Source organism: Hippoglossus stenolepis, chromosome 2 (genome assembly GCF_022539355.2).
Source record: "Hippoglossus stenolepis isolate QCI-W04-F060 chromosome 2, HSTE1.2, whole genome shotgun sequence".
Classification (NCBI taxonomy): Eukaryota; Metazoa; Chordata; class Actinopteri; order Pleuronectiformes; family Pleuronectidae; genus Hippoglossus; species Hippoglossus stenolepis.
This window is the reverse complement of record NC_061484.1, coordinates 9078555-9090466: the sequence shown is the minus strand read 5'-3', so window position 1 is coordinate 9090466 and position 11912 is coordinate 9078555. Positions and strand designations below refer to the sequence as shown.

Below are 11912 nucleotides of genomic sequence, written 5' to 3'. Positions count from 1 at the left end.
ACACTTTGCCATATTAGCAACGTATTTAAACAAGGGGAATTTACGCATTGTAATATAGTTCTTAAAAATATCCACTGTGTAATATTTTTGAAAGATATTTATTTCTCTGGCTGCCACCATCCCACCTCCAACCCACACACACTTTGAAAAACACACTGTCTCGCTACAATTAACGTCCAGGTAATGTGACTCGTATGATGAGAAGGAACAGACAATAACCTTCAACAGCTTCAACAGTTAAACTGGCTCCCAAATCTTTACATTCTTGGATTGTTTTTTTGTAAAGGATAAGAGGACATTCTAGTTTTTACATTTTTTGTAACACATTTCTTGAATGTAGACTGAAGAAAGTAGGACTCAACAAGTCCAACCACAGTTGTAGAGACAGACGTTCCAACGTTTTCATACAATTCACAAACCTTGCATTAGCTATAGCTTCAAGAAGGAGGCACTACTGTAATTCTCACTCTCTCACACACACACACACACACACACACACACACACACACACACACACACACACACACACACACACACACACACACACACACACACACACACAGTGCAAATTCATGTTGTTAAAACCCACAGTTAAAATCAAGAAGACTAATTCACTGATCTTTTCACGTAGTAATTATGTTTCCTTTACAGATGGACAAAATCATAGAAATTTAAATAAATCTCCATCCTCTAAGTGTATTAAAAAAATCCAACCTCACTGACTAAAACTAATTTGATTTAAAATTTAAAAACAAAACTGACAATCACATTAACATTTTGTCAATAACTTATGGATGATTAAAAACTTAACATACCACTTAACACAAATACAGGCTCACGAGGTTGAGTGAATACATGGATACAAACATAGATATTGAGCAATGTGTTAAATGTTTGGATTCTTTGTGTTCTTGTCAAGGCAGATCTAATCTAATCCTGTACAGGCTGGACTAGTGTAGAGAGAGAACTGGAAGAAGCTGAAAGTGTGAGGGAGACACTGCCTCACCAAATGTTAAAAAGCAGGATTCTGTGTCCAGTGGACCGCTAGAGACCGACTGGCCCCCAGTGGTTGTTTCACCGGCAGCCAGGCCTTGTTTAAAACAACATGGACCATCTGTCTGGGTCATTTAAGTCCGACATCTTAAAGCTTAAATCAGACAAAGAACCAGTTGGGTCCAAGTCTGAGGTCTCGTTAGTGAGCATTCTGGGCGGCAGCATCGCTCTGCTCCTGCTCTCTCTTCTTCATCGCCTCGATCACCGCCATCTCCTTGGCCTCCTTCTTCTGGTTCCTGGCTTCAAACAGCAGCCTGGAAAACATGAAGTGTGACCTCAGTAAACTAAAAATCAGTCTATACTGAGAGGATTCAAATGAAGATGACGTGGAAATGCAAGAGTAAAGCCCCTTTTACACAGGACAAAACCCCCACTAACACCCACTAACATCTGGCTTTTGTCTGCAATGAGAGTGGATACAATCGGCATTCACTCCCCCGTCAATCGACTCTGCAGGAGACACTGGTTAATATTGGCTACGGCTCCGATTGGCAATGATGGAAATGACACATCTGGGTGAAAGCACTAATTTTGCAAGACAGCGAAGTGAGAGAGCGTCTTAGTTTTCAGTGTGTTTGGGACGAACATGACGCATCGGGAAAAAAAACTGAGGTAAACTCCTCTGCTGGCAATGTGAAGGGAGTCGATCAGCTTTTTTTGCAGGTTTATCAGCATATAACTGCTTATTTTGGTGTAAAAAAGGAAAAGAGTTGCAAGACCCTGACCTGTTTTCAATGATCCTCTGGACGATGTCATCAGTGGTGAGATTATTGCTACTATCGATGGTCCTGAATACCCCCCTCTTCCTGGGCTCCTGAAGACACAACACACCACTGGTTATTTCAAAACAAACAATTCCACATTTCCCGTCCAACCTGTGTGATGTTTAAAAACCGAAAAAAAAGAAATAATACACAACACTGAAAAATAACAGTGGGATAACACCTGTTACAATTTAACACTGTAGAGCTCCTGTGAAGTTTATTATAGTTTTCTAAAACCAGAATTGAGCAATAACACATAATTCCTTAGGGTTGAAACAATAATTGAGAACAATACTGGGAGTATCAGTGACCAATCCGGGAGTGGTCACTGATACTGAGTGAAAACACCACTTTTATTGAACTACTCCTCATCACCTATGCTAACAGTTATATCTGAATTCCTAATAAGACAAACAAAATTAAAAAAGACATCTACTGTAACTATGAAGCACAACTGTGACTACAAATGGTTTTCTCACGTTTGAATCTACTAGTTTTCTTTAAGTCATTTTGTACAAGTGTATCTTCCAAATGAAAGCAGTTTGAAATTAATTGAACTTCCAATAACAAAGTTGTTGTTTCTCTTCTGCTTTATAATTCATGTTTGCTTAGGCTACAGAAATACAACTCAAAGCACCTAATGAGTGAGAGGTAACATGCGACAAAGGCACTGTATACGGTGAATGATGATAATGGACCAGACGGATGCACCACAGAGTGACCTGAGTTTACAAGTGGACTTAACCGCCTGATCCTGATCAACCATTGAAAAGTTGTAACAGTGAAAGCTGCATTAATAATGCAGCTTAAGTATTCATGTACAAAAATCATTGCATTTTTTTTTTTATGAATCACTTGTCACTTTTTCCACATATTTGTGTACATTGCATTGCTCAGAGCATTCTTGAAAAGGAACATTCGGAGTCATATATTGGGATTTTGAAATGCTTACTCCATGACTCTATGACCATATTTTGACCTTGAAATAATCTCATACTAGAAACACATGTAACATATAAATGCAGTCATACAGTCGTAGGCGTTGCTCACAGACAGTAGGAACCTGTACTCACAGCGTACGGGTCTGAACCATCCTTGTCAGGAAACACCTCTGTCTTGCCATGACACACCAGATCCACCTGCGCAGTTAAACAGACACACCTGGTAAACCCAGCCATCACATCCTACATATCTGTATATCTACAAGTGTATTCACTGTGGAGTAAGTGAGGGGCCCTGTGCTGGCAGATGTACACGCAGATTATAAAAAAAACTACAACAGCAATGCTCTCTCTTTGCCACGACCTTCCCCTCTGCCTGAGGATTTAACCGATGACTTTGACAGTGTAAGCCCCTGCGCGTCATTCATTAACAGGCCCAATTTTAAGACGGGGAGGAAATTAAAAAACTTGACAAAGCTTTATCAAAATAAGTAAACTTCCCTCAGTGCAAAGGGGTCAACAAACAGTTTTAATCATATATACTTTACAGAAAGCGTAAAGACAGGGATTTTGATGTAAAAATGCTGATATTGCTTTTTTAGTACATAAATTCATCATCACCTTTAAATTGATGATCTTGAGCTTATATTTCAACACTTCCATAAGGGGGCGCCACAGTATTGAATCAGTTTTAGTCTTGGGTTAGCTCTTTCAAATGTAGCTACCACAGAGTAATCTGAAGTTCTGCTCTACACTGTTTAAGACACTTGTGATAACTTGTATTAAATTCTGTGTCGAGAAATGCTTTAATGTGTGTAACATTATTATGCTGTCACTGTAGCCAAAGCTATTGCTAAACTGTTGTTGATATCTACAAACTATCTTTATTAAATTAAGCTATAAATACTTTAATAAAAATAATATGATCAGACTTAAAACCACACAAAGTCAACTCACCTTAAAGTGATCCAGAAGGTCTTTGCCCACTGCGTAGGTTGCACCAATCACAACCTCTGACACATACTACGGACAGACAGGAGGACAGCGAGAGGAAAAACAGATTCATTTAGTCGATTTTTAAACATTCCTGTTTAAATGTCCATCTTTGACAAAACTGCTCACTGGTCCAATTCAGCCAAATTCTGTACCTCATCATGAAGTCTAGAGTAAATTTAGCGGTTTTAGGATTGTGTAACATGTTTGTTTTTTGTGTAACATTCTCATAAGTTATTTGAACTTCAACACAAACTCACACCGGGTCCAGATGGGGCCACAGAGACACCTTGTTCTACACTGATAGCTGACCAGCAGGAAGAAGGGGGCAGAGAGCCAAGAGCACAGAGTGTGCGGAGCAGAAATTCATCCTGCTGTGCTGAACATTTTTTCAGTGTTTGAACTCACCCGACAGGCCAAGACACTCAGTGTTCTCTCGTGGATGTTCATGATTGGATAGTTCTTCCCCTTGTACCGATTCACTTCCTGAAGAGAGAGAAGAGCTCAGTGACTACTTTTACATTTGTATCCTTTTGATAAGCTGCTAACACAGTAGGTCTAATAGTGCTATGGACAATCCTACACCTCCAAACTTTCCAATACCTCTTTTACACCAACATTAGCAAGTATACATGGTTTTTTTTAAACCTGCTAAAAGAAGGTTATTGACTCCTTTCCCGTTGCCAATGGAGGAGATTGCATTACTGTTTTTTCCCCCCGGTGTGTCATGTTCAATGTTACAAACACACTTAAAACTGAGGTGCTCTTTCACCTTGTTTACTGAGCCAGAGCTGATAAAACCCTGTGTCAACTTTAGGGTAATTTCCCCTGGAAGTTAATGCTGGTTGTACCCATTCCCATTGCAGACAAAAGCCAGATGTTAGTGGGATTTATTTTTGACCAGCGGAAAAGGAGCTTTACAGTTAAGATGGTCTTTTTCACCGTCTAGCCGGTAAGTCTGGGCTGCTCTTGTTAACTTGTTCCAAATGTTTCTCTTGGAACCTGCTGACACAGCAGGGAGTGGTGAATTTCTCACCCTTTTGTGTGTTTGTTGAGATGTGTGTGTGACTGCATGTGCGTAGTTAGACGTACCTGGTCAAAGTGCAGACCTACGATGACATACGGCCTCTCTGCCTGCTTATACACCATCTCTAGGAAGTCAACATGGCCAATGTCTGTGAGGAGTTTGTGGTCAAGGAAACAACTATAACATACATAGTAGAAATACTGTTAATACTGAGGTTATTAGCAGGATTACACAAAAAACACTCAAAGGATTTCTATGACATTTTGTGGAGGGTGGAGCATGGCTCAATTTTGGTGTGGATCCAGTTCGGGGGGGGGGTGACCTTGAACAAAATAAATCTGGCATGTTTGGGGGAATGATAATTATGTGTATGTGCAATTTGGTGCAGATCCTAATAAATATCTGGATCTATAAGGATACGGAAGAGGTCAAATGCTCCAGCCACATAGATGATGGTGTCATCTGGCTGCGGCTCTTTTCCTGAGGCAAACTGGATGATCTTCTGGGACGTCTGGAGGAACTGGGACACTCCAGTCCATGGACTGTGGCCTTTTGGACCCTTGAACACAACACACATACAGTACTGAGTCATAGTGATCATTTGGACAACGTGGCAAAGGCAAGGTGCGATAAATACTAGGATTTATTTATATGATAGGGTTATAAAAAGACCTACCTTTCCAAAGTTGTCTGTATGCTGCTGGTAATCTGGGTTATCCTGCAGAAGTTATAGAAGAATATATTAGGTCAACAGCAAATGAAAAACAAACAACCATTGTCCATACACTGAATACATACGCACATACTCACCATGTTGCTGTGATGGGCTTTGGTCATGAGGAGCATTCGTCCCACCAGGTCAGTGGTGGAGACACCCTGTGTGCGTTTACACTCGCGGTAACGGCCTTCACGCTTCACCTCATCATACGTGTCCTTGCCGTCTACCGTCAGCGTGATGTCATCTGGGAAACAATGACATTGATTCATCATCAACAACATCATTTCATCACATCTGGACTTTGATCACATCTCTATAAAGGATGAGACTCATTGTGTTAAAACAGGATTTAAAGAGCAGACTTCAAGTGATTCACCTCCGTGCACGCAGAAGTCACAGTTGTACTTGTCCAGAGTCTCCAGGGTGGTGACGTAAGGTGCTCCTTCCACTATCTCATCCACCCACTTGATGGCCCGCACCATCTTGTAGCGCTCTTCCTGAGTGAAGACCGGAGGACCCTTGTGCTTGGAGATCTCCGCTTTGAGAAGGGGCAAAGGAAAATAATTGTTTATTACTGGTGCATCACAAACACATGTATGGTCAGTAATGAATTATGAAGGTGGTAGTCCTAACTTTCAACAGGTCTATCTTTCCTTCACAACATTTTTGTTACACTTATCCTATAAATAAAATCATCTCGCATATAATAGTGAGTAAAATACTTCATGAATACAATACACATTAGCCCAGTTTTTGTCTGCACTAACCAAAAACTACATCCACACTACCACGTTTTAGCTTTAAAATGCATCACTATTGCTACATTATACCTGAAGTCCACACGACTCAGCGAGCACCTAAAGCTGAGAAGTTTGGAGACGCAAATTATCAGTCATGACTCCACTAGCAGCAGGGAAAGCAAAATATTGTGAACACTTACAGTAAGTTACTATTTCTCTTTATCATTGGTCAAAGAAAAGAAATCCCTCATCTTATTTTCCACCATTGCTTTATCTAGAACGTAGTATTTTCAACAAAGAACAAACTGCAGAGTAGACATCCCCTTCCTGTTTACGCAGACGTGCACACGTGCACATGCCCAGTGTATGTGAATGGTCAGATGAAGATGACACATTTTCGGGAGAGTTGGTACAGACAGGGATTATTATAGATGTGGAGCTAAACTGCTCGTGTTGAAGGAGATTGTCATAATTTTAAAACTAAATTGTACTAGTATCTGTGGCATTTATCTAAAAGTTGCATTGCCTTTTGTTATAAAATATATAATAACAGCACGTGATTGTGGAGTTCCAAACCAATGAGTAATGAATATTCAATCTGTGCAATAACTTAAAAAGTAGTTTCACAAAAATATGTGCATGTGGCAATTTTACCATCTGTATGTACTCCAGCTATGAGGTAGTCTCCCATGGCTTTGGCCTGGCGTAGCTGGTTGGAGTGACCATAGTGAACCATGTCATAACTGAGGAGACAGAAAAAAATATGTCAACATCATTAGCCTAGAAAACAATAGATACTGCAAACACTCAGTCAGTAAACAGATAAACACACATAACAATAAGGTGTGTGGCCTTCACAATTAGAACGTTATTCAACTGAAGCCCAGACTCACAGCATCATTGTCTTTTAAATGTCTTTCAGACACCTTTGCATGAGAACTTTATTGTTTAACTTTGTCCAATCATTAGTATTTTCTCTTTTTACTGTGACCTTGCACCGTAGAGCACAGTGTTGCCTTGTTTACTCCTTTTAATGTTTTTTTTCCCTCACGATTGTCCTATCTGACATTAAGCATCTTTTATCTAAATCCCTTATCTAATCCTAAAACAGTCTGACAGCCACAGAAAGAGTAGCCACTGTGGGAATACAGTAACTTGTGGGGATCGAAATAAACTTAATGGGATGAGAGGAAATGATTATGGTAAGTGAGAGAACGGTAATGCTCAAGGACACTATGCACACAATGTGCCAATGTTTATTTGCTTTCTATCATTCAGTAACTTTTACAATCAGTGTCTTGTTTTGGCATTTTCTTTTCAAATAAATACATGTTGTTATCTGATCTAACTGCAACATATTTAAACTCTTGTCTGGTTTTTACCAAAAGAAAAAAAGAAGCTGTGTTTTCCACTGATATTTTGTATCACTCGGTTTGACTTGAATCTGCAGGGATGTTGCTCATTTGATCAAAATGTGCTTGTATTTCGGCACCCTGCAGCTTAACATTCCTGAAGTTACTAAACATGGAGGACTGCCCCGTCATTCCACAGAATGAGCAGATGCACAAGAGCTGCTGGAGGTAAGAGAGCAGGCTGAACAGAAAAGTGGTTTAAATAATTTATAAGCATGAGTGGGCTCATATTACACATTTATACTTTATACTGCTAAGAGATCTCAAAGGACTTAATATAAGAAAAGTTACATGGAGCGCATATGAAACCTCACTCTCATTTTAGATATCTAAGAAAGCTATTAAAGGAAGTAAAATAGTACCTATGCTAGCAAATGTGCAGGTCATTTCCAACATATCTGCCTGCTTTAATAAAGGACACGGTACTGTCTGTCACAGCACTTCCAGTGGCCAGGCCTCTCCTCTGTAATGACATTAGCACAAGCTGCTGGTCTGAATTTCCTCACCAGTAATCCTCCAAGCTCCCTCACCCTGCCTCATCAGCTGCCAGTTGTAATCGGGTCTTCTTGAGAGTGACGTATATGCAGATCAGATGTTTGTCAATGATCATTTTTGCAGTACAGGGGTACAACTTTGAGAGTTTTAGTACTAACACTGTAATTATTTACCCCTATAGTATACATTTTACAACTTCCAATCAATTAAATGTCATTTAATGTTTATCGGGGTGCAGTTACAAAATAAAATAAAATATTTGAATGTCTTGAAAGTCATCAAATGTTCACATACTTTATACTTGTAAAATTAATTGATGGAACATGGAAAGAATCAATAGACATGCTCTGTTAGAGGCACCTTCAGCAGTCTTGTTAATGAAAGCAGTAACTGATGTTCTGCACCAACCAGTCCAGTACCTCCTGGCTTATTAACATCTTTCATTATTTTCTGAGATAATAATTAATTTACAGATGCCTTAGCTATAAGTCCTGGACCACAATGGCTCCCCTGAACCCAACAACTGTTAAAAACTGTCATCTTTGTATTGCAAGAAGAACAGTCTTACATTTCATTTTAACCAATATGCTCCTCTTTCTCTCCCTTCTGTTTCATTGGTTATTAGATGGACAACATGTCTCAATAGGCCTCCTCTTTATCCTAAAATAGGAAACTGCTGCCCACTACATGCTGCGTTTACATCCGCACACTGGACAACATGTTCAATATGTCAGTTATTTATAACCCTCACAGGACATGTCAATCCAGCTATCAGTGACTCTGAGACTTTGTTGTGCCGCAAGTCCAACAATGAAGTATTGCATTGCACGTTAGGAGTTAGTTTTCTGTTCAGCTAAATCATATGAGGTTCAGGGCCTTTCAGTCCCGAATAACATGTACCTGTCTGACCAATGGGGGGATATGAGTCGGTTACAGCATGACAGACAGACAGTAAATAACTAATCTTGGCATTCCCCAGTCTATCAGGAATAACAACATAAACACTGTCAATAAATGTCACAAAACAACAGTGCCAAGACTTGGCAGGGTTTCAAATGACAGGGCAGAGTTATGGATGAGGTGTACACGCAGCAGATGAGCTTCTGGACATCTCTACTGTTTTCAGGAATGCGACTGCGGTCACATCCTGGTTCGTGGTGGCATGTGATTGAAGAATAAGATTATTGCATCATTACAATTGTCTTTGCTGCTACCTTCCTCTCTGTCGGACATTTTCTATTGTATAAATGCTTTAAACATCTCTTTTTATGTTTGACACTGTCTTTTCGCATGGCTTTTATAAATATTGTTATTTTGTTGCTCTATTGTAAACAACAACTATTGCCTTTCTGTCCGCCCTGGGAGAGAGACCCCTCCCTTGTGGCTCTCGCTCAGGTTTCTGTGTTTTTCTTTCTCCTGGTAAAAGGTTTTTCGTTTTGGTCAAATTGTGATTCGAGATTATTGGCTGATTTGATTGATTGATTAAGGTACATATCAAAGCTGTTTGACATTTCCTTTGGGTCATGCCTGCTGTACGCACATTTACATCCAGCATCTGTAACATCTGTGCAGGAGACAATGCAATGATCACAGTTTGTATTTAGTCTGGATATAGTTGAAGTAGTGTCATACACACACACACAGAGCAGAGCAGAGCAGTCTCAGAGGTTATGAGGTTATGAACAGACAGGACCTTGTCCCGAGTTTACCCCCACGCCTCTGCGCCATATAAACTGGTAGTAACAGAGATATGACAGCAGCAGGTGGACGGGGAGAACACGACGCACTTTGTGAATGGAATGGTCAGGGGCATATCAGTGGCTAAGAGACGTAGTAATGATAACTGTACTGCCTCAACAAGCCTTCCAATATTTGGGCTGGGCTGCGAGCACAAACAGAGAATGGACAGTTTTAAAAAAAAGAATTGTGCTATTTTGAGACGCTGGCTTGAACCACATCCCACAGTTAAAGTAGCTTTGTATGATAACACAGTTAAGACTCCTGTTGCTGAGTTACTAAAGTGCTGATGTGAGTAGCTAGCTAGCATTAGCACGCTAACCCAACCCGGTCCCATCGGTTATTGCTAACGTGCGTGTGACTGCGCACATATAAAGGAAGATGAGCGGGGAGAAGAGCTGAATGAACCCCCACCGACAGCGGGTCGGTGGCGGGGGGGCACGGACACTCACCAGCCGTCACACCACAGACGGACGACGCGCTTCCTCTTCTCCGGACTGCACACCGAACCAGCAGGCTTACCGCACCCGGCTCCGTCCCGCCGCTCGTCGGCTGCAGCTTGGTGGTGGTTACCGTTCTTGATCATTTCGACGGGGTTCGGACAAAGAGCTGAGTGTGGATGAAAAGAACCAGAGGTAGAGTGAGTTTGAAAGTGTCCAGGCGGGTCTCAGCCCCGGGTGTGTCAGTGAGACTGTCGGCGGAGGGAACGTCTTTTACTCCGCTCCACTGTATATGTGAGTGCGTGTGTTACACTGCGCCGAGCCAACGCCTCCACGGCGACGTCACATCGAACGGGCCCGCTCACGTTGACGTGGTGGTTACGTAAGAAGCGCGGAGCTGCTGATTGCGGAATACCTCCAGTCAACACCACCCTAAAAACAAACTGAGCTGCAGAGGACGACTGTAAATAAACATGGCTTTATATTTAAGTATTTAAATATAAAGGGCCCATTCTAGGGCAAAGAAAAAACACAATTTGGTCAATGAAGATGAAACACACTAGTGAAAACACCATTTGGGTTATTTTCTATTCATTTTCTCCCAATAGATCACTTTCACCTACATTACACACTGAACCTTTAAATATGACGCAACTGTTCCTGGTCTCTCTCTCCCTTCTCTCCCCCATTTTCCACCCCTCACCCACAACTGTCGAGGCCGATGGCCGCCCACATTGAATCTGAGGTCAAGTCTCTGTCATTTTTAAGGTCCGGACCTTATGTGAAGTGCTATGAGATCATGTATGTCAGGATTTGTCGCTATGCAAATAAAGTGTAACTGTAGATTTAGCAGATAAAGTTCAAACTAATCTAACTAGGGCTGCAAGCAGCACTGTGCTGCTGCCGCGGGGGAGGGCGAACAGGGACCGAGCGAAATAGCTCCGTGTTGTGTGCGTTTTGTGCATCGCGGGAAGGATAAACACGTCACTTCCTGCGTCCGCCACGCGGCGCTGGACCACGCCCACTAATCACGCATTACGGTCCACGCCATCAAGTGTAGACCACATGGTGAAAATTTTATGTCAATCAAATTAAAGTTGTCAAACGGGGCTAACCTTCTTTTGGCAGTAGGTGTTGCTATCCCTTTAGTAGTGAACCTGAGGTCAAAAACACTAACTTGTTTCTCTTCAGATCCTATAAATCTTTCAACTTTGCAAGTCTTCAAAGACATCAAAGGAATCTATGATCACTGACACTGTGACATTAAAGCAAACTGACAACAAGGAATTCTTTGCTTAATGAATCCTTGTTCTTTTATATAAAGCCTGGGTTGAGTTAAATAGTAAGTCACAAACAAGTGTTATTCTTTCAACTTAACCCTTTGATACACAACAATATTTTCTATATCTTTGCAGTGAATGAGTTTCATCATTCAGTATTTCAGGTATCCCCCAATTAACTTGTGTTTCTTTGCTATATGTTTGAAATAAATGTATTTTATCATTTAATATTCTAAGTATTCATTAAATATCTTGTTTTGAATTACCACAAATCATTGTTTTCCTTTTTCCTTTCTTACTTTATAAACAAAC

General features: G+C 40.9%; 1 protein-coding gene across 1 annotated transcript; it reads right to left on the bottom strand.

The window, feature by feature from the left end:
• Window positions 1-82: 82 nt before the first annotated feature.
• pcyt2 (phosphate cytidylyltransferase 2, ethanolamine) lies at window positions 83-10646 on the bottom strand. Its single transcript, XM_035177958.2, has 12 exons — window positions 10333-10646; window positions 6891-6979; window positions 5873-6034; window positions 5589-5740; window positions 5455-5496; window positions 5199-5337; window positions 4844-4926; window positions 4160-4237; window positions 3716-3781; window positions 2891-2956; window positions 1779-1867; window positions 83-1307 (listed from the first exon to the last, which is right to left on the bottom strand). Exons 1-12 carry the CDS (start codon window positions 10464-10466, stop codon window positions 1193-1195), a joined length of 1215 nt encoding a protein of 404 aa, XP_035033849.1. The 5' UTR covers window positions 10467-10646; the 3' UTR covers window positions 83-1192.
• Window positions 10647-11912: the final 1266 nt, after the last annotated feature.

Bases quoted from the DNA above. Each gene is read 5' to 3' on its own strand.
- pcyt2 (XM_035177958.2), bottom strand. From the start codon at position 10,466: ATGATCAAGAACGGTAACCACCACCAAGCTGCAGCCGACGAGCGGCGG. The intron at 6,035-6,890 runs GTAAAATTGCCA...CCCTTCTCAAAG, and splicing joins AGCTGGAGTACATACAGATG to CGGAGATCTCCAAGCACAAG. The intron at 5,497-5,588 runs GTGAGTATGTGC...TAACTTCTGCAG, and splicing joins AAGCCCATCACAGCAACATG to GATAACCCAGATTACCAGCA.